At 36.1% G+C, this 23,859-nt stretch overlaps 1 protein-coding gene across 3 annotated transcripts in view; it reads left to right on the top strand.

Moving 5' to 3' along the window:
* Positions 1 to 23,859, top strand: part of FSTL5 (follistatin like 5) — an 856,262-nt gene that overhangs the window by 754,768 nt on the left and 77,635 nt on the right. For all 3 annotated transcript variants that reach the window (XM_027866922.1, XM_027866921.1, XM_027866920.1), the window contains one exon: positions 5,745 to 5,863. In XM_027866922.1, coding sequence (XP_027722723.1) covers positions 5,745 to 5,863 — 119 coding nt within the window. The remainder of the gene's footprint in view (positions 1 to 5,744; positions 5,864 to 23,859) is intronic.

Here is a 23,859-nt window from a genome sequence, read left to right as displayed (position 1 = left end):
TCTCTCTCTCTCTCTCTCTCTCTCTCTCTCTCTCTCTCTCTCTCTCTTCCTATCTATCTAAACTAGTTCATGGACCTATAGTTAAGAATTTCTGATATAAAGGTAGAGATGTAAATCAGATTTCATTCCTGCTTAGGATATTTAGACTCAGTGGATATTTTTAGGCATCCTAAACTTTTCCTCAACAGATGATATAGTAAAGAATAAATTCTGAAGTAAAAAAAAATAGTTCTATTAGAAATGGGCAGTAATAAAGAACAGAGAATTCTGTTTAATCTCTAAGATCTCAACTAGATAGAATTACATAGCTGGTTACCATACCATCTGGTCAGCCACCATTTCAGAAATTGATCTCCAACACAGAAAAGTTCCATGAATTTTAAAACTCGATGAAGAAAAGTAATCACAAGATCATGACCCTGTTATAACTAGCCTGACATGAGCTTTTGATAGTCAGAAACAATCATTAACAAGCTTTGGCTGCCCAGGTGAATTTATTACATTTTTTGTCTGGGATTCTATTAGTACCTGTTGTACACAAGCTCTTTCCCAATACCATAGAAATGAAATGGGAATGTGCATTAGACTGAATTAGACCCAATTTCATTCAGCAATACTTAAAACTGATATAATGACTATTCTTCTACTAAAAAAATTAAAAATATATTTTTATAACTTCTAAACACAGACACACATGTGCATGCATGAGCATGCACACACATGAGAGCGCGCATGCACACACACACATGCACACACACACCCTGATTATACAAGAAGGTAAACAAAATATGTTTTGTTTTGTTTTGTTTTTTACAAATCATCAGATGACTACAGATAAATAACTTGGATAAAACAAAATACATATGTCAATCTACTCTAGAAAACCTCGTACACAATTACATTTTATTTTTTGTCATTAGAGTTAAAAAAACTACCACTGAATTTTACTATGGAATAATTAGATTAGAAAATTGAATATTAAGAGCTATATCTTTTGACATCCCATTATTGTCATGTGTTGTTAGGACTTCAGTTTCATGTCATGTAAGAATGAATTAAATTCATACAAAAATATTAAAATCAATGTGCAAGGTATGAGACATAGTGGTGTAGTTAAAAAAAGGGCTTCCCTTGGAGTCAGGATTACTTGGATTCTTGTTCTATCTCTCTCTGCCATATAATAACTTTTTGACCATGGACAAATTAGTTAACTTCTTAGCGTCCCAGACAGCTCTCTAAGACTGTAAAATACAGATTAGTTCCTGGTATGCATTAGTGGAGGTTGTTTTGAGACCAGGAATACTGATAAAACCACAGATCCTAACCCTCCACTCCTACCCCACAAATACAGATAGACAGACAGATAGATAGATAGATAGATAAATAGATAATTGATAGATAGAGATAGATTGATAACAGTGCTACATAAAGGAATGGACTACCAGACTGATTTATATGGGAAATATGGAGTGTCGTCAAAATCTGATTATGGACATATTCCACTAATTTCTTTTCTACTAGTATTTCCAAAGAAAAGTCTGGTAACATTTATGAGATTTAGGAAAAACAAAAACTAAAACAAAACTAGTTGTCCTATTGCACTCGAGATCTTTATTGTTGTTATCATTAGCATTTACTAACATCTCTTTATTGATTAACCCTTTTAGTTTATAAAATAGTTTATGCTCACTTCACATTATTTTAGGGAGCCCACAATGTCCATCATTTTTCCAACACCAGCCAATGAGTTACTGTGTATCAGATTAAATCTAAACTGATTTAGACCCTTGTAGTGCTAAATCTAAAATCATGGAATTATATAGAAATCACAGAAGCTAAATTAAAAATCATAGAGTTAGAGCTAAAAGAGTCCTTACAGGTCATCTAACCTAAACCTGTCATTTTACAGATGAGGTGGTATAAGCCTAGAGCCATTAAGTCACTTATTTAAAATGACTCTAGCAGTAAATTGCAGAGACTCAAAAATTCTCCAGTTATAAATCACACATAGTTTCCATTATTTTGTAAAACAAATAAAGCAATTAATTAACAAATATTTTAAATAACTACTGTATTCCAGACATTGTTAGTTGCTTTTAAAAAAAGCATCTAACCAAAGTCACAGTTGTGCACAAACAGCAATAGCAAAAACAATAAGAAAGTTTGAAAACCTAATCAAAAATAGTGTTCAGTACACTACAGATTTCACATGATCTCTAGCCTTTGCCCAAAGACTGTGCAATATAAGAAGTTTTGGTAAGTACTTGACTGAGAAAATCCACATGCCATAGGAGCAAGAAAGTCAAAATGGTTAGAAAAAGATGGTAAAATGATTTGGACACATACTTTCCAGATTTCCCAGTGAATATTTCTTAGGGAGCTTCATAATTTTTTGAAACATTTTTTGAATAGAAATCACAGAAGCACAGTGGGCAAAATGAACAAATGTGAGGGTGGAATTAGAAAGACCTGGCTTCTGCTCTGATATTTGCTATCTGGATGACCTGTGCCAAGTCATCTAACCTTGTTTTGTCTCTGACAGATTTCTAGTATTAGAAGAGCAGCTTCTGATCTACACTCATAGTGAGGCACTTTTTTTTCAGTTGAAATTATACCTACATTTACTCACATTATTGAAAATATGATTATTGATATATTCTCTACTCTAAGGGAGAGGGAAAAAGCCATTTGCATTTTTTCTTTGTGCAAACTGAATATATTTATTGTATTCACTTCCCAAATTAGAAATAACAACTGAGAGCTTTTCTTATTTAAATTGTCATTTTTTTTTTTTTTTTTGTATAGGCAGCTAGGTGGCATAATGGATAGAATGGCTGGGCCTGGAGTCAGGAATACTCATCTTCCTGAGTGCAAATCTGTCCTCAGACACCTACTAGCTGTGTGAACCTGGGCAAGTCACTTAACTCTGTTTGCCTCAGCTTCTCATCTATAAAATGATCTGGAGAAGGAAATGGCAAACCACTACAGTATCTTTGCCAAAAAACAAAAAAAAATGGGATGGTGAAGAATTAGACATCACTGAAACAACTGAACAGCAACAATAATTTATGTATGATAGAAATGGAAAAGTCTGAAATTGTTTTAGAATTATTAAATGGAATTACAAAGATATCTGTAGATATCATTCCATATTAACTGATCAAATACTACTTATTCATAGAAGTACTATTTTATAGTTATCAATCAAGAATTAATCTAGAAAATCAATCTTCATATATTTCTGTATGTACAAATAGAATCACTGCAAAGACCAATCACTGGACATAAATGCTGTCTTTATGCCTTGCTTTGAAGGCAAGTAGGACTTAAAACAAAATTCTCTAAATCCTGAGTTTGCATATGCTGAAATTTCTTTAAAATTAAGTACATTTATAAATACATGTACATATAGAGAGAGACAAGCGGTTGGATAGAGAAGATGTAAATATACATGGATTAATGGGCATAAGCATACACATGCATTTCTCTGTTGGGCAAATTTTAATTGTGGTTGCCGAGGAACTCTTACAATTGAAAACTTGATTATATCAGAGATAGGAGAGGAACCCAGATCTTTCTTAGTCTAAGGTTGGTCTTTTCTCCATGCCATGCTTCCTCTCTATTCACAAGTTTTGTGATATAGCTTCTTAGACCATATTTTTATTGTTCAAATAAAAAAACACAGAAAGATTCAGCTGCAGTGATGAACAATTCATTAACTCCAAGTTACCACGAGCAACTAGAAATCTAAAGCTGTCAGTTGCTATTGTCTTCAAACTGTCTTCATATGCCTGGCTAATTAGATCCTTTGTGTCTTGATGTCATGTCTAACTTAGCCATATATTTCAGGCTATTGAAACATAGGCTAAGGACCAACACAATTACAATTAAGATTTCCTTCTTCTTAACAATAACCTGAAACCAAGTAATGTAAATAATTATTTCCAGTAATGAATGCCATTTAAAATTAAATATATGTATATGTGTATATACATGTGTGTGTGTATACATGTGTATGTATGTGTATGTGTGTATGTGTACTTATATGTGGAGAGAAACAGAGTGCTTGATAAATACAATTTAATTTTCATAATGTGATAACATATTATATGATATCACATATCATTATATTGATTTTCTAGATTAATTCTTGGTTGATAACTATAAAATAGTTTAGGTTTCTAAATATAATCATTTACAACCAGAATAACCATTATTTGACTATATGACTTGGGGTGAGCCGAGGGGAAATTAAGCATATCCCAAAGACATTTATTGATTTCTTATATCATATATTTTAATGTCATTAATATTTGTAGAACATTATGTTTTTATATTATAAAGTAGAAGTGAAATTCATTACAAGGTTCCATCTTACTGAGAAGCTGTGTTTAAATCCAATGGGTGGAGAAAGAAATGGTGCTAATTATTTTTGTTTCTCCTAAGTTTGGTAATAATAAGCACCCACAGATGTGTGTTTCACAAAACATCACTTATCAATTTATAACATTTCATTTATTTTATTCTTACTTTTTAAAAAAGTAAACATCATCAGAGTTTTTATTAGTTGATTTATTAAGGAATATATTTTTAAATAGCTTTGATTAAATAGGATTGATTCACTTTTCTGATTCATGTCATTTTCTCTCACAAAGGGAAATATCCCACCTCTGAATTGAGTAAAATTTAATTAGAATGACAATATTTGATAGAGTAATCTAGTGTCTCTCAGAAAAGGATTTGTTTATAACTGGAAAATGACCAGATGGAGCACTGTAATATCTGGCTAAGTACCAGAAACACTTGAATAGGGTAAGAGTGAGCTGTGAGCAAAACCTGAATGTATGCAAAAGTTCTAACACAGCTCCGAACAAAGTAAGGTTGAAACCTGAGTCAGCTGTGCCTTAGATTATAGGGCAGGATATAGGAATTCAATTCCAGTTTTTTAAATCTCATCACCTTTTTAGAGGGCCTTCTAGGAGGGAATTGGGTGGACTTTTACACATCAATAATGTTATATATGTAAGAACTTTTAGATTTCTAAATGTAATCACTTGCAACCAGAATAACCATTGTTTGGCCATATGACTGTGGAAATTTCCAAGGGGAAATTAAGCATATCCCAAGATTCTGGGACCTACCAAAAAATTACATACATACACAAATACACACACACACACATTTGCATGGGTATACCCATATAGTTTATAATATATTTATATGCACATGTATGTATATGTGACACATGTATGTTATATGTAATTTAAGAAGTTTTATACTTTTCTTCATTCTAAGTAGAGCCCAGTAATAAAAAATCAGGATGCCTAATATTCTTTCATAAATACATTAATTTCTTGATCAACAGGAATCTAAGATATGTGGGAGGAAGTAAACTAAATTTATTTAATACAAGGGTTCATGATTTGATATGAGTATTTTGAGTATTATTACTTTAGAGATGAAATATCACTCTGCATTTTTATTCATTAAACCACTGAATTGCAAATAGTCCAATGCAGGGGAATGTGGGAAGAAAGAATCAGAATTTTTGTCTAATCTTACAAAGTGACTTTAGTTGTACAATAAAAGATCCTATAGGGTTTGCTTTATTAATATCACATGTATTCACAAATTGATCTCCTGCCATTGGTTGCAGGGGGTTCTAAGTTTGGTTGCAGATGTTTTTGGTGGTTTTATTCTGAACATTTAAATGTGTGTTTTGGTTTTTTTTTTTTGTTCCTAAGGTCTGGGAATTGGGAACATGTTCTATGTTTTTTATGAAGATGGAATCAAAGTGATACAGCCAATAGAATGTGAATTTCAGAGGCATATTAAGCCCAGCGAGAAGCTCCTTGGATTTCAGGCAAGTATTTTGCAAATCCCTATGCAGCTTTGCTCAGTAATTCTTGCTAAGGGGTAACTTGAAATATGATTCAGCCAAACTCCTAGTATGATATTTAAAGATTGAACTAAAGTCCATGAGGCAGGCACTTACTCAATTCAGTTGCTAATACTGGGATATTGTGATTTTATATTTTGGTACATTGAAATCCTAGAGCTTAAATGGAGTCCTGCTGTGCATTCCTTATCTTAGTCTTTCATTAAAACAAAGTCAAATAAGTGATTTGAGTGACTAAAGGAATATGTTCTCATACTGCTCAAGTGACCACAAAAATTTTTACACCTCTTCCGAAACTAGCTACTTCAGTGTCTATTATGAATACATCTTTTGACTACATTAATTTTGTAACTTTATCTTTACTCAGTGCCTAAATTATCTGTCTTGTAAATAAATTGTAATTTTAACCAATTTTATGAGATGTTATAAAGGTTCATGAAAATATATTAAGAAGTACAAATACTTTTCATATTAGTACATTACTATCTTTCATATTATAAATATAAAACTAGAAGTAATTACTATTCATGTGACTAAAAAATTGATGCAAAATTAATAGACCTTTTCAAACTGAGACTCCCTTCTTCAACTCCAAGCTGTAAACCAATAAGTACTACAGAACAGTAAGTTTAATTCAAGAGGTGGACTTTTTTTTTGCTTCTTCTGTCTGTTTTGCTTAAGTATTTTCTTTTTTATAAGGAAGGATTCTATGGAAAAAAGTAAACTGGGAATGAAAGACAAAAAGCAGCAATGTTTTTTTTTTTTGTTTTGTTTTAAAGCAATGGACTGGAAGTTAGAGCATTTGTATTCTAATCCCATCTCTACTGCTTACTAGCTCTGTGACCAGAGGAAAGTCACTTCATGTCTCTCATTCTCAGTTTAATATTTAGTAAAATAAAAAAGTTGGACTGGATGACTTTTCTAAGGGTTTGTTTGTTTCACAGTAGAGAAATGTTGAAATTTCTAAAGTTCTCTACCTGGTCCAGTGTATGGAATACAAAACACAAAATAGCCAGGTTTTTATAAGACTGCATCAATTTGAAGTATGCTAATTATTTTTTGAATCCATATTACATGTGTCACTAATCTGAATAATCCCAGATGAAGCTCTTTGAGGAATATTTTTAGCATTTGTCTTTGAAATAGGACTGGAAAAAATAGCCATACTAATTTTATTTCAAAATAATCAAATCCATTGACCCACTATTATGACTGTTTGTAGTGAAAATTGTGTGATTTAAGATTTAGTATTGTATTGAGAGGGAATCAAAATTGAATTTAGCACTTCTGTCACTTCTGCTAATGTCTTTTAACTGACAAAATCAACCAGTCTAAATAATTAATTCATTCACAGGCTAAACTATAAGAAAATGACAAGTTTACACTATGGAATTAATATAGAAATCTTGGGATTCAAAATCACAATAAACTGTAAGAATATCTTGCCAAGAGCCCCAAAGTATCTTGGGGTCTCAGGCAATATAAGAAGACAGTTGAGGATAAAACCATTCTATCTTCTTCCACTTCCCAAGAGGCACATTCCAAATATTTGAAGTGTGGTGTGATTTTTCTGGTCAGCAGTGATGAAGTGGATGGCGAGATGGCCCAGTGATGGTCTGCGGGAGATCCAAGTTCAGATTTGGCCTTACACACTTATTAGCGATGTGACCTTTGGCTAATCACTTAACTTTGTTTGCCTCCATTTCTCATCTATGAAATGAGCTAGAGAAGGAAATGGCAAATCACTCCAGAATTCTTACCAAGAAAATTCCAAATAGAGTCACAAAGAGTTGGACGTGACTGAACAATGATTCAATAACAACAAAAAACAACATGATTCTTCTGGAAAGATCATATGGTTTTAGAGCAGGAAAGAACCATAGTGCCCATGTAGTCTAATCCCTCATTTTATAGAAAAGAAAACTGGGAAATTAAATTACTTGCCCAAAGTCCCATTGGATAGTGACAAAGCCATATTTTGAATGCAAATCATTCTGCTTAAAATCCTGTGGTCTTTCCACTGTCCTACATTTCAGCAATGCATACTTACAGGTAGATCATCATTTGAGTGGAGGGGCAACTTATGAGGGAGTGAATAGGCTGCTAGGTGGATACAGTATGGGACTTGTAATCAGGAATAACTGAGCTTGCATCAGGTTTCAAGATGCTTGCTAACTGTGTGACTGTAGGCACATGATTTAGCCTCGCAGACTCAATTTTTACATTTCTAAAATGGGAGGTGATAATAACACCTATCTGAAAGAGATGCTCTGAGGATTAAATGAGTTAACAGACCTTAAAGTACTATATAAATATTATTATTAGCTATTATTTGCCTAATTTGCTAGATGCTCAGAAGAAATCTTGTGTTTTGAGTGAGGACTAGAAATAATCTGATGTATTTTTATGATTTCCATTTGAGAATTATTATTTTAAACAACAAATCAGCCAATCTTGATATTAAAATAATTAATTCACCAGAGTATTTTAATCAATATAATATCCCATGCCTTGTTTAATTTGAATTTTCTTTTATAACCTTCTATTCCTAAACAAGAACATTATTTTAATGATTTTTTTCCCCTCATCATGCAAGGCAAATATGCAAGTATACATAGAATTTTATGGGCATTTAAATTATTTGTATACTGGAAACATTTTTTAAGCAAAATTGTTGTCTTGTATTTCTATCATAATTATTAAGTTACTACCAATGTAGTAATAGGAATACATATTGATCTGATTTGATGAGACAATCTATGGAAAGATTCAAATTAGGAAGGAGACTTGGTAGTGGAGGCTGGCTACTCTGTCACCACATTGTCACCTCTGGACTTCTGTTTTATAGATTCACATTTTTTTTAAGGCAATTGGGGTTAAGTGACTTGCCCAGGGTCACACAGCTAGTAAGTGTCAAGTGTTTGGTCTGAGGCCGGATTTGAACTCAGGTCCTCCTGACTTCAGGGCTGCTGCTCTATCCACTGCGCCTCCTAGCTGTCCCTATAGATTCACATTTTTAAAGGAGTTTATTCATGTCTCAAAAATCCTTTCATTTTAGATAATGCTGTCACAAGCTGCTAGTATCATAGGCAAGAAGCTGAACTACAAAATATGTGCTTCTCTTGAAATTCAAGTGATGGCTTTTTAAAGGAAGTGATTAAACTCTGAGGGAATTGATTCATTAAAATAAAAATCAAAAAGTAATGTTGTTGTGACATGAGTTAGAAGCAGGGAGATTTGAACAAATTCTACCAAAAGATATTGCTGTGATTTGACTGACACTGACCCATTGAATGAGATAAGTTATGCATACTTCAGGGAAAAAAAGTACTCTTTACACAAAATAGATCATTCTGAAGAACGATAAAAAAAATAAACCATGAAAAGGCTTTGGAATATTGGCCTCTAAGATAGGACCAACATTTTCCTGGAGGAACTTCTTTTTCTCCCACCTATAATGCAGGAGTGGTTTTAGCAAAAGGAAAACAGAGAGGTCCCTGGGATCTGACTGGCCCTGACTTCCCTCAACAGCATCCAGAGAAACTAAATGTCATTCTACCCTTGTTGTAAGCCACCTCCACAGTCCCATTCTACTCTTGCTAAAACACCTCAGGTAAATCAGAGCACAAAGAAGATATGATGTGCACAAATACATATAATACAAACTAAAATTTTATGGAATCCAAGGAAGGAATACTTTCAAGTAAGAAGCTCAGGAGAGACTTTACAGAAAGGCTGATATCCAAAGGGAGAAAAGGTTTCCCAAAGATAAAAATGAGGGAAAAATGCATTCAAGACATGCAACTTGTGATTTGAACTCAAAGAGTACATGAAAGGCAGTAACATGAAATAATTCTGGAAAGGAAGGTTGAAACTTGTTCAGGAAGGTCTTTAAGTATCAGAGTAAGGAATGTGAATTTTATCTTAGAAACAAAAGGGATTTACTAAAGGTTTTTGATCAAAGGAGTAATATGGTCAGATCTTTGCCTTGGGAAGATTAATTTGGCTACTGCATAAAGAGTAGATGGGAATGGTTGCAGAGTAGGGACAAGGGAGGCTGTTGCTAGGCTGTTACAACAGTGTGGACTAGAGGTGATGAGGACCCAAATCAATGGACTGCCTGAGAGAGAGAATGTGAGACTGGAAACAGATTGTGTATGGATCCTTCATGGACAAATGTCGTGGATTTCAGAGAGCTCATCAATAGGAGCAGAGCTACCAAATGGTGTTTTTTTGTTGTGGGTATACCACAAAGGTTGTCTAATGAGATATGAATAAGTTGCAGTCTTTTTTCTGACTGAGGAAAGGAGTATTTTCATCAACTAAATCATGGACCTTGAAGTCCTGAAGTGAGGGAGATAAAAAGAACAAGTGCCATGATTTTCAGTAAAAATTGTTAGAACATACTTGGGGAAAACAGGCTTCACCAACATTATTTTCCTTCCAACAGAAGGATAAAACTGCAACTTTAATAACATGGCTCATCTACAGTGTTGATACTGAGAGAAACTGCATACTTCTCTATATAACTCATTGACCAGAAAAAGTATAGATAACAACCGAATCTTTTGTAGAGCATAATACCTTCCTGAAACCTCTCTGAAGAAGCTGTTAGTTTGCACTAAATAAAAATTCAATTTTGATACAGTCAGATTACATCAGGTTTCAGCTTGTGATCGCCAGTAGGGTAGGCTTCATGTGACACAGTATCAGTTACTCTTCTTCTTCCCATTTTTTCTTTTGTCCAATGGCGTTGCTAAATCAGATTCTTGCTGTATTTGCCCCAGGGCTTTTCATCATGTCACTTAAGTGTGTAAGTTTAACACGAATGGATTTCTATCGTATTCTTACTAATGTAAAATGAAACTAAGCCAGGAATTTGAGGCTTAGTAAGTAAGAAGAAAGAGGATTAGATCTGGGATTGTTGCCTTGCTGCCTTTTTGTTTGGGGGAAAGAAAGGATAATTTCTTTCGTTAGCACTGGTCTTTGTCATGTTTCCCTATAACATTAATTTTTTAGCTTACTAGATTTCTTTTTGTATGTCACCAAACTGTCAAAAAAGAGTTCAACTTGAAAAATGAACTTTTAAAATGTAATACGTCACACATAGTGACTTTCTTCCTTATTATTTTAAGGATGTTTGAGCAAACAAGGAGCTCGAGGAAAGACAGTATGAATATAATCTGAGGAACAGCATAATTAAATTTGATGATGCTCATCACCATAATTGGCTGAAGGACAATCTGTTTTGGGCTTCTCGATATAAACTCCTTAAGATCATCTAGAGAAGCTGTTATTAACCATGTGTGTGTGTGTGTGTGTGTGTGTGTGTGTGTGTGTGTGTGTGGATGCCTTTGATAGTCTGGTGAAAGCTCTGGACACTTTCTCAGAATGATATTTTAAACACATAAATCAGGGCATAGGATTACAAAGGAAACTGAGAAATAGTGAAAATAAAAATGTACTTTTTTTTTCAAGTCCACAGACCTTTTATAAACTATCAGTGGACCCCTGGGTCCATGAATCCTAGTATAAGAATGTCTTATCTACTAAATCACAGGTTAGGGGGTGGGTGTGGAGCCAAGATGGCAGAGAGAAGGCAGGGACCAACTTGAGCTCTCCCCCAAACCCCTCCAAATACCTGTAAAATGATTCTAAACAAATTTTAGAGGAACTGAACCCACAAAAAGCAGAGTGAAATAAGTTTCCAGCCCAAGACAACCTGGATGGTCAACAGGAAAGGTCTGTTGCACTGCAATGGGACAGGGGCTCAGTCCAGCAGGGGACTTACTAGCACAGATGGGGCCCCAGCAGGCAGAGAGCAGACCTCAGAGGACTGAATCACTTGCAGCTATGGTAGTTTGCAGATTTATCAAACCACAAACACACACACACACACACACACACACACACACACTCAAAAAAAAAACAAACTTAGAAGGTCAGTAGTAAAGGTCTGTCAGACCTGGGTGAGAGAGGAGCACAGTCCAGTCCTGGCCCCAGCACAGGACCAGGGCATCAGAAGTGGCAGTGTTGGTGGCAGTGGTTGCTTCCAAAGCTATCAGACCATAGACGGTTAGGGAATCAAACAACCGATCAGAAGATTACAGGGGTCTCTTTGCTGGCCCTGAGGAAGGATTCTGTTGCTTTGCTCATACATGGATCAGGGTGGTAGTCCTGGGTATGAGGCAAGGAAAACTGCCCTGATATTCTAGAACAAGAGGGTAAAATAAAAATTGAAAGAATCCACCAAGCACCTCCTGAAAGAGATCCAAAAAAGAAAACTCCTGGGAATATTATAGCCAAATTGCAGACTTCCCAGGTCAAGGAGAAAATATTGAAGGAGCCAGAAAGAAACAATTCAAGTATTGTGAAAACCCAATTAGGATAACACAAGATTTATCATCTTCTACATTAAGGGACCAGAGGGCTTGGAATATGATATTCTTGAGGGCAAAGGAGATAGGATTACAACCAAGAATCACCTACTCAGCAAAACTGAGTATAATCCCTGAGGGGAATAAAAGGGATCTGAGGAGGAGCACTGGCATAGCAGAGTTTGTGGCAGCAGTGGAGCGGGAACCGTCCTCACAGTTCCAGGGCAGAAAAGAGTGTTTGTGGGCACTCACAGAGCAGAGCACAGGCCAGGAGAAGAGTAAATCCCTCTCCTTAGATCATACCACCTTGGAAGAACTGAAAACTTAGAGGTCCCTAGAAGTATCTCTGAAAACAGCTGCACAGAACCCTTGAAGCTTGGGACACTTTGCTCTCCACACTAGAAGCAGAGTCCTACCTTAACAAAGAGTTAAAAAGTCAAATAATTGGATGGGAAAATGAGCAAAAAACAGGAAAAAAAACCCATACTATAGAAACTTACTTTGGTTACAAGGAAGATCAAAACATACACTCAGAAGAAGACAACAAAGTTAAAGCTCCTATATCCAAAGCCTCCAAGAAAAATATGAATTGGTCTTAGGCCATGGAGGAGCTCAAAAAGGATTTTGAAAATCAAGTAAGAGAAGTAGAGGAAAAATTGGGAAGAGAAATACGAGTGATGTAAGAAAATAATGAAAAAAGGTCAACAGCTTGCTAAAAGAGACCCCCCCAAAATACTGAAGAATATTACACCTTGAAACACTAACTCAAATGGCAAAAAATTCCAAAAACAAATGAGGAGAAGAATGCCTTAAAAAGCAGATTTGGCCAAATGGAAAAGGAAGTCCAAAAGCTCATTAAAGAAAATACTTCCTTAAAAAATTAGAATAGGGGCAGCTAGGTGGAGCAGTGGATAGAACACTGGCCCTGGATTCAGGAAGACCTGAGTTCAGATCTTTCAGACACATAACACTTACTAGCTGTGTGACCCTGGGCAAGTCTCTAACCACAATGCCTAGCCCCCCCCCAAAAAAAATTTAGAATGGAGCAAGTGAAAGCTAATGGCTCTATGATAAATCAAGAAATTATAAAACAAAACCAAAAGAATGAAAAAAAAAGTAAGGATAATGTGAAATATCTCATTGGAAAAACAACTGACCTGGAAAATAGATCCAGGAGAGAGAATTTAAAAATTATTGGACTACCTGAAAGACATGATCAAAAAAAGAGCCTAGACATCATCTTTCAAGAAATTATCAAGGAAAACTGCCCTGATATTCTAGAACAAGAGGGTAAAATAAAAATTGAAAGAATCCACCGATCACCTCCTGAAAGAGATCTCAAAAGGAAAACTCCTGGGAATATTATAGCCAAATTTGAGAGTTCTCAGGTCAAGAGGAAAATATGCAAGCAGCCAGAAAGAAGCAATTCAAGTATTGTGAAAACCCAATCAGGATAACACAATATTTAGCAGTTTCTACATTAAGTGATCTGAGGGCTTGGAATATAATGTTCTGGAGGCCAAATGAGCTAGAATTAAAACTAGGAATCACCTACCAAGCAAAACTGACTGTAATCCATGAAGGGGAAAATTTGATATTCAATGATACAGGGGAATATAATGCATTCATGAGAAGAAAACCAAAGATAATTCAAAAAATTGATTTTCAAATACAAGACTCAAGAGAAGCATGAAAAGGTTGACAGGAAAGAGAAATCATAAAGGTCTTTTTAGAGTAAAACTGTTTATAATCCTACATGGAAAGATGATATTTGTAACTTGTAAGACCTTTGTCATTATTAGGTACTTGGTGGGAATATGCACACACACACACACACACACACACACATGCATATATGTATGTGTATATATGTATGTATGTATGTATGTAGAAAATACATGTAGAGAGACAGAGACAGAGACAACTGGGTGAGTTGAATATGAAGGGATGATATCTAAAAAATAAAATTTAAGAGGTGAGAGAGAAATGTATTGGGAGAAGGAGAGAGGAAGAGGTGGAATGGGGTAGATTAACTCACATAAAGTAGGCAAGAAAAAGCTTTTACAGTGAAGGGGAAGATGAGGTAGGTGAGAAGAAATGAGTGAACCTTACTTTCATCAGATTTGGCTTAAGGAGGGAATAACATACATACTCACTTGGGTATGGAAACCTGTATTACCCTACAGGAGAGTAGGGGGGAAGAGGATATGAGGGGAGTGATTGAAAGGTGGGAAGATTGGGGGAGGGGTAATCGTGAGGAAACACTTTTGAGGAGGGACAGGGTCGAAGGAGAGAATAAAATAAGCAGGGGACAAATTAAGATGGAGGGAAATATAGTTAGTCATTCACAACATGATCATTATGGAAATGTTTTGCATGACTGCACATGTATAACCTATATCAAATTGCTTGACTTGTCAATGAGAGTGGGTGGGGAGGGAGGAAGCCAGAGAATTTGTAACTCCCCAGGGCCAAAGCCAAAATGCCAGAGTAAAAGCAGTGACTTGCTTGAGCTCTCCCCCAAAACTCTCCAAATACCTGTAAAAAATGGCTCTAAACAAATTCTAGAGCAGCAGAACCCACAGAGTGAAACAAATTTCCAGCCCAAGACAACCTGGATGGTTGATTAGAAAGATCTATAACACCAGGCAGGAGAGGAGCACAGTTCAGCATGGGCCTTCTAGGCAAAAACCAGGCCTCAGCAAACCTAAAGCAGTGCTCAGGAGATTGAATCAAGAAGAGCTATGGCGGTTTTCAGACATCTCAACCCATAAACACAAAAAACAACTTAGAAGTTAAGTAGGAAAGGTCTGTGGACTGTGGTGAGAGAGGTGCTCAGTCTGGCTGCAGTCACTGCACAGACCTGAATAGTGGCTACTTCCAGAGCTTTCTACCCATAGACAGAGGTGAGATTGAGCAGCTGATCAGAGAGGGATTGCAGAGATCACTTTGCTGGCACTGAGGCAGGACTCTCTTGCTTTTCCTGTGCTTGGATCTTGGTAATATTCCTGGGTAGCAGTCCCAGGACAAGCTCTAGCATGGTGGAACTTGTGGTGACAGTGGAGAGGGAATCCTCCTCACAGTTCCAAGGCAGAAAAGAGTGCTTTTGGTTACTCATAGACCAGAGCATAGTCCAGGAAAGGAGTAAACACCTCTCCCTTGATCATACCACCTTGGAAGAATTGAAAATTTACAGGTCCCTGGAAGTAACTCTGAAAACAGCTGCACAAAACCCCTGAACTTCAGACAGTACATTCTCCACACTGGAAGCAGACCCCCACCTTAACAAAGAGTTTGAAAGTCAAGTAATTGTCTGGGAGCATGAGCAAACAGCACACAAAAAAAAGTCAGACAATAGAACCTTACTTTGATGACAAAGAAGATCAAAACATACAATCAGAAGAATACAACAAAGTCAAAGCTCCTATATCCAAAGCCTCCAAGAAAAACATGAATCAGTCCAAGGCCATGGAAGAGCTCAGAAAGGATTTTGAGAAGGAAGCAAGAGAAGTAGAGGAAAAACTGGGAAGAGAAATGAGAGTGATGCAAGAAAACCATGAAAAATAAGTCAACAGCTTGCTAAAGGAGACACCCCCCCAAAAAAATACTGAAGAAAATAACACCTTAAAAAATAACCCTAACCCAAATGGCAAAAGAGGGTCAAAATGTCAATGAGGAGAAGAATGCCTTAAAAAGCAGAATTGGCCAAATGGAAGAGGAAGTCCAAAAAGTCACTGAAGAAAAGACTGCCTTAAAAATTAGAATGGGGCAAATGGAAGCTAATGACTTTATGAGAAATCAAGAAATTGTAAAACAAAACCAAAAGAATGAAAAAATAAAAGATAATGTGAAATATCTCATTGAAAAAGCAACTGACCTGGAAAATAGATCTAATAGAGGTAATTTAAAAATTATTGGACTATCTGAAAGTCATGATCAATAAAAGAGCCTAGAATTCAATGGGGATGGGATAGGGGAAATATAGTTATTTTTTCACAACATGACTACTATGGAATTGTTTTACATGACTACACATGTATGACCTCTGACGAGATGCTTGCCATCTCAAAGAGAATGGGTGGGGAGGGAGGAAGGGAGAGAATTTGGAATCCAAAGCTTTAAAAACAAACATTAAAAATTATTTTTACATGCAACTGGGAAATAAGATATACAGACAATGGGGTATAGAAATCTATCCCACTCTACAGGAAAATAGAATGGAAAGGGGATAAGAGAAGCAAGAATGATAGAAGGGTGAGCAGATTAGGGAAAGGGGTATTCGGAATGCACACTATCTTGGGGTGGGGAGAAGGGTAAGATGCGGAGAAAATTTGGAACTCAAAATCCTGTGGAAATGAATGTTAAAAACTAAAAATAAATACATTAAAATTTTAAATAAAAAAGAGAACTTATAACTCAAAAGGTTTTTTTTGTTTTTAATTAAGTTACTTATTTTTTACTTTTTAACATTGACTTCCATAAGATTTTAAGTTTTAAATTTTTTCTCCATTCCTTCCCTCCTAACTCCCCAAGATGGCAAGCAATCTGATATAGGCTCAACATATACCTTCTTATTAAACATATTTTCACATTAGTCATGTTTTAGAGAAGAATTAGAACCAATAGGAGGAACCATAAGAGAGATGAAACAAAAGAAAATAAAAGAAAAAAAGAAAGAGCAAATAGTATGCTTTGATCTGCATTCAAACTCCATAGTTCTTTCTCTGGATGTGGATAGCATTTTCCATCATGAGACTTTGGAGATGTCTTAGATCCTTGCATTGCTGAGAAGAGCAAAGTCTATCAAAGTTAGTCATCTCACAACGTGGCTGTTACGTTGTACAACCTTTTCCTTGTTCTGCTTACTTCATTGAGCATCAATCCATCCGGGTCTTTCCAGGTTTTTCTGAAATCTGCCTGTTCATCATTTTTTATAGCACAATAGCATTCCATTACATTCATATACCATAACTTATTCAGCCATTCCCCATTTGATGAGCATCTCCTCAGTTTCCAATTTTTTTGCCACCACAGAAAGAACTGCTATAAATATTTTTTGTACATGTTGGTCCTTTTCCCACAAATATGATTTCTTTGGGATACATCCCTAGAAGTGGTATTGCTGGGTGTAAGGGTATGAACATTTTTATAGGCCTTTGGGTATAATTCCAAATTGCTTTCCAAAATGGTTGGATCAATTCACAACTCCATCAGCAATGCAATAGTGTTCCAATTTTCCCATATCTTCTCCAACATTTATCATTTTCCTGTTTGGTCATGTTAGCCAATCTGATAAATGTGATGTGGTATCTCAGAGTTGTTTTTATTTGCATTTCTCAAATGAGTAGTGATTTTGAGCATTTTTTCATATGACTATAGATAGTTTTAATGTCTTCATCTGAAAACTGCCTATTCATATCCTTTGACCATTTATCAATTGGGGAATGATTTGTATTCTTATAAATTTGACTCAGTTCTTTATATATTTTAGAAATGACGCCTTTATCAAAGACATTAATTGTAGAAATTCTTTCCCACTTTTTTGCTTCCCTCTTTGCCTTAGTTGCATTGGCTTTGTGTAAAAACTTTTCAATTTAATGTTATCAAAATTATCCATTTTGCTTTTCATAATGTTCTCCATCTCTTGTTTGGCCATAAATTCTTCTGTTCTCCATAAATCTGACAGGTAAACTATTCCTTGCTCTCCCTGTTTGCTTATAGTATCAGTCTTTATATTTAAATTGTGCACCCATTTTGACTATATTTTGGTATAGGGTGTAAGATGCTGGTCTATGCCTAGTTTTTGCCATACTCTTTTCCAGTTTTCCCAGCAGTTTTCATCAAATAGTGAGTTCTTATCCTAGAAGCTGGGGTCTTTGGGTTTATCAAACAGTAAATCACTATAACAATTGACTACTGTGTCTTGTGTACCTAACTTATTACGCTGATCCACCACTGTATTTATTAGCCAGTACCAAGTAATTTTGATGATTGCTGTTTTATAATACAAGTTACAATCTCATATGGCAAGGCCACCTGCCCTAGCATTTCTTTTCATTTTCATTTCATTTCTTTTGATATTCTGCACTTTTTATTCTTTCAGAGGAATCTTGTTATCATTTTTCCTAGCTCTATAAAATAATTTTTGGCAGTTTGATTGTTACGACACTAAATAAGTAAATTAATTTAGATAAAATTGTCATTTTTATTATATTAGCTCAGCCTACCCATGAACAACTGATATTCTTCCAATTATGTAGATCTGACTTTATTTGTGGGAAAAGTGTTTTGTAATTGTGTTCATATAGTTCCTGGGTTTATTTTGGCAGGTAGACTACTAAATAATCGATAATGTCTACAGTAACTTTAAATGGAATTTCTCTTTCTATCTCTAGCTGTTGGGCTTTGTTGGTAATATATAGAAGTGCTGATGATTTATGTGGGTTTATTTTATATCTTGCAACTTTGCTAAAGCTGTTTATTATTCCAAATAGTTTTTTTAGTTGATTCTCTAGAATTCTCTAAGTATATCATGTCATCTACAAAAAGTGATAGCTTTGTTTCTTCTTTGCCTATTCTAATTCCTTCAATTTATTTTTCTTTTTTTTTTCAGCCAAAAACAAGGTTTATTAGAACATCTGCCATATTGGGCAGACTCTTAAGGAGTCTGAACATTAATACTGGCTAGATTATAAGAATATAAGCATCTTAATGGAGACAAGGTGGACCTTATATACAGAAAGACTGTGGGAGGGACCTAGGAGTGGCCAGTAAACTAGGGTAAGCAGAACACCTAGGATCTGGATCTCTTGGCCAAGAAAGAATGGAACCTAGGTAGGAGTATGGGTGGGAAATGACCAGGGGCCATAGGGAGGTAAGACAAAGGAAGGCCAGGCAATGGGTATACAGGGTAAAGGAACTGGGAGATTGGGTGCAGTCACAATGAAAGGCCAGTTGATGGGATTATAGCCTCAGGCAAATGCCAGAGATTTGGTCATGTGGGAAAGTCCAGGGCCCTTCCCTTTTTGGGGTTCAGATCCCATCCTCATCAGGACAAGTATTCAATGGGCATATAGCCCTCATCTTATCAGCCAGATCCACCTTCCCTAGACACTTGGATTCCTTTGTGACAATGCATTTTACAGATAAATAGTGTAAAATACCTAGCTATATAATTCTTAAGAGCAAACTTTCCTATAAATGAGCAAGAAAAATAGTGCATAAGTATTAATGATGGGGATGAGACCTGAACCCCTAAAAGGAAAAGACCATGTCTTTAGGATCTGGACCCCTTGTAGGGATATAAATAGTTTGCCCTTATTAACAACATATTGTATTCTTTTGTCCTGTTTACCTTATTATGTCACTCTTGAGTCTTGTATTTGAAGATCAAATTTTCTGTTGAGCTCTGGTCTTTTTATCAGGAAGGTATGGAAGCCCCCTATTTCACTGAATATCCATCTCCTCCCCTGAAAGATCATGCTCATTTTCACTGGGATCCTTGGTTGTAATCCAAGGTCCTTTGCCTTATGTAATATCATGTTCCATGCCCTACAGTCTTTTAATGTAGAAGCTGCAAGGTCCTGTGTAATCCTGGCTTTGGTTCCATGATATTTAAATTGTTTCTTTCTAGCTGCTTGTAGTATGTTCTCTTTGACCTGGTAATTTTGGAATTTGGCTACTATATTCCTTGGCGTTTTTAATTTGGGATCTCTTTCAGGAGGTGATTGGTGGATTCTTTATGGCATTTTACTCTCTGATTCTAGGACCTCAGGGCAGTTTTCCTTTATGATTTCCTGAAAGATACTGTCTAGGCTCTTTTTTTCATTGTGATTTTCAGGTAGACCAATAATTTTTAAATTGTCTTTCTTGGATCGATTTTCCAGGTCAGTTGTTTTACCAATGAGATATTTTACATTTTCATCTATTCTTTCTGTTTCTGTTTGACTGATTCTTGCTCTCTAATAGTCATTAGCTTCCATTTGCTAAATTCTAATTTTTAAGAAACTGTTTTCTTCTATTAGATTTTGTACCTCCTTCCCCATTTGGCCAATTGTATTTTTTAGGGACTTGTTTTCTTCAGTGTACTTTTTTACCAGTTGCCAATTGTATTTTTTAAGGACTTGTTTTCTGCAGTTAATTTTTGTCCTTCCTTTTCCAAGCTATTGACCTAAATATTGGTATTGCATATCTCTCATTTTTTTCCCATTTTTTCTTCTACCTCTCTCATTTGACTTTTTTTTTTAATATTTGTATCTTTTATGCCTTAATTTTTTGGGGGGGCTAGGCTTTAGGGTTAAGTGACTTGCCCAGGGTCACACAGCTAGTATCAAGTGTCTGAGCCTGGATTTGAACTCCGGTCCTCCTGACTCCAGGGTGAGTACTCTATCCACAGTGCCACCTAGCTGCCCCTCATTTGACTTTTAAAATCCTTCTTGAGCTCTTCTAAGAAAGCTTGTTGGGCTTCAGACCAGTTCATATTCCCTTTTGAGGTTCCAGTTGTGGGTTTGTTGACAATGACAATTCCTCTTCAGAATTTCTGTCTTGATCTTCTCTCTTCCCATAATAGGAATCTATCATATGTTTCTTTTTGCTCATGATGTTTGCTTATTTCCTGGCCTTTAAAGAAATTGGGCTCTCCTGCTGGGGAGCAGAGGGCACTGACTCTAGCTTCTTGTGTTGGGAGCCTAGGGCCCTTGATGGTTTTGTGTGCTGGGTCCTCCAATATTGGCAGTTGGAGGCTGTAGGATTCTGGCAGCTTACCTGGTGTTGGGCTGGAAACAGCAATACTGGAACTCTAGGGGTAGGATTGAGTAGTGTAGCTCATGGAGATTTCCTGCTCACCCATGCCTTTCCTTCCTTTTGCTTTCTTCAGTTCTTTTCAGATAGGTGTTGTAGGGTGTTATCCACCTGGGGCCCCTTGGAGTGCTGTTTCCCTTAGTTTTGTTGAGGCACTGGGAGAGCTGGTTGCTGTAGAATGCTGAGGCACCTGGTGGTTTTCTGAGCTGGTTTCCACCAGTTCCCCCTCCCTCAATGAGGCACTCAGGGTCCAAGTGTTGGTATTTGCCTGCTCTACCCCCCTCCTGGTATACTGAGGTGGGGCTTTCCACTAGCTTGCCAGGATGCCTCCTGTTCTGTACTGCTCCCCTGGCCCCAGGGTAAGAGAGGCCTTTCCAGTTAATTCCTCAAGCTACCTAGGCTACTGGACTGCTGTACCCCATCTTTCTTCTGGTTCAGCTGTTCCAGGGTTTTTCTTGGGGTGATATTTTCTGGGCTTTCAGGGGTTAATAAGGGAGGGTAAGAGAGACTCACCTCTTACTTCACCATTTTGGCTCCTGAAAGCCCCCATAGTCTTTCTGTATAAAATAATCAATCTTGCCCACATTAAATTGTGCAAATTCTTAAAATCTGTCCTGCTTGTATTTGTGTCACAAATACTGCAGACTTACTAGGAGTCTGGTCCCATTCTATTGGTTTTACTAGTGTTACAATAAACGCATTGCTTGGACTGAAAGAAGGCGTGAGTGGTTGAATTCATTCTGATGAGTTGTAGAGGTTAGGGGTTCCGGAACCTCAAAATCACAACATGCAGGTCCTGCCCAAAAGAATTTGATCCAAACCTTCTTTCAGCCAAAAACAAGATTTATTGAAGATTCGCCATATTAGCTAGACTCTTAAGAAATCTCAGCATCTGTGGGCTATTGGCTGGATTGTGAAAACTGCACCTATTTTTCTTTTCTTATTGCTAAAGCTAACATTTCTAGTCCCAAATTGAATAACAGTGGTGATAATGTACATCCTTGTTTCACCCCTGATCTTATTGGAAATGCTTCTAGCTTATCCCCATTACATATGATGTGTGCTGATGGTTTCAGTTAGATGGTACTTATCATTTTAAGGAAGACTACAATGATTCCTATGTTCTCTAGTGGTAACTCAAGGTTTTAAAAACAAATGGTAAAAATTGTTTTTACATGTAACTGGGAAACACAGGCAGTGGGGTATAGAAATCTATTTTACCCTACAGGAAAATAGAAGGGGAATGTTATAGAAGAAAAGCTATATAGACAAAGGGCTAATCAGAAAGTGCACTGTCTTGGAATGGGGGGAGGGAAGTGATGGGGGAGAAAATTTGGAGCTCAAAATCTTGTGGAAGTGAATGTTGAAACTAAAATAATTAAATAAATAAATACCAAGTCACATGGGTTTAGGAAATTTGTTAGTGATGAATTTACTGAGTTCTTGAAATTACATGATATTATTATATTCTTGAAGTATTGAGAAAATGTTTTCATAACGAAACTTATAACTGATATTATACAGAATAAGAAGTTAAGAGAGAAAGATCTTATGCCTGACTTTAACAGAAACATATCCTACTGATGACTAGGAGAGCTTATTGAAGAAGTCAACTATTTGTCCTCAATAATTTTTCTGATTTCTTACTTTGGATTTTGATATGTCCAGTTTTTCTTGCTTTTTTTTAAAATTGATTCAAAGGTTATATTAAAATAAAGTAATACCTCGGAGAAACAATATGTTCGGTGGAAGTGATTGCCCATAGTGAATGGAGCTGCTGGATATAGATACAGCAATAAGATTGCTGCTGTGAGAGAAAGATACAGGGATAAGGCATCTGTAGGACAGTGCTCCTCCTGCACTGTTTTCCTGTCCCATGGAAAATTAGCATACTTTGATAGTTAGCAAAAATCACTTTTCTGATATTCCTTTTAAGTTGGAATTGAAAAACGAGAAGAGGGCATAGGAAGTAGATTTCATATAGGAGTCTTCCTTCCCATAGATTCATTTATTGAAGCAATCCCACTGTAACCAATAAGAGATTCATCATCTAACCTATCAGTCTATCAATAAGCATTTTTTTTAATATTTACTTTGTGCCAGGCACTATGCTAAGTGAGGGTGTTGCAAATACAGGCTAAAAATGCCAGTCTCTACCCTCAGAGATCTCACTTTCTAATGAGGATGACAATGTACAAATAACTGTACAAACAAGATGTATGTATACATACATAAATATATATATATAGTGGAAATGTAATATAATCATAGAGGGAAATGAGGGCCTTTTGAAGAATTAAGCATCCCATAATCTAAATTCTCAGTTTTGTAAGAAAGAAAGAAAGAAAGAAAGAAAGAAAGAAAGAGAAAGAAAAGAAGGAAGAAAGGAGGAAGGGAAGGAAGGAAGGAAAGAAGAAGGATGGAAGGAAAGAGGCTTAGTTAAGCATCATGCCTCTAACTCTTTCTTTTTTTGGAAGGGGTTGGGGGTGGGCAAGACTTGTGATTTAATCAGTATTGTGAGCTCCTGGTGAAAAATAATTTCAGATTGGTAGTTTGTTGATTTTAATAGTTTTTGGGTTGCTTATGACACTGAGAAGGTGAGTGATTTGCCCAGGGTCACACAACATCATCTGTGAAAGATGGGACTTGAACCCAGGATCTTCTACTTCACCAACTTAAACTAGCTTTTTTATCCACTGTACCTTATTGCCTCTAACATAACATAGATATGCCATCTCCCTCTAATTCCCGAAAGTTCTTTCAAAGTCTATTGATGACTCTTTT

The sequence above is a fragment of the Vombatus ursinus genome, unplaced genomic scaffold (assembly GCF_900497805.2).
Source record: "Vombatus ursinus unplaced genomic scaffold, bare-nosed wombat genome assembly UNPS02014784.1, whole genome shotgun sequence".
NCBI lineage: Eukaryota > Metazoa > Chordata > Mammalia > Diprotodontia > Vombatidae > Vombatus > Vombatus ursinus.
This window is presented reverse-complemented; position numbering and strand designations above follow the sequence as displayed.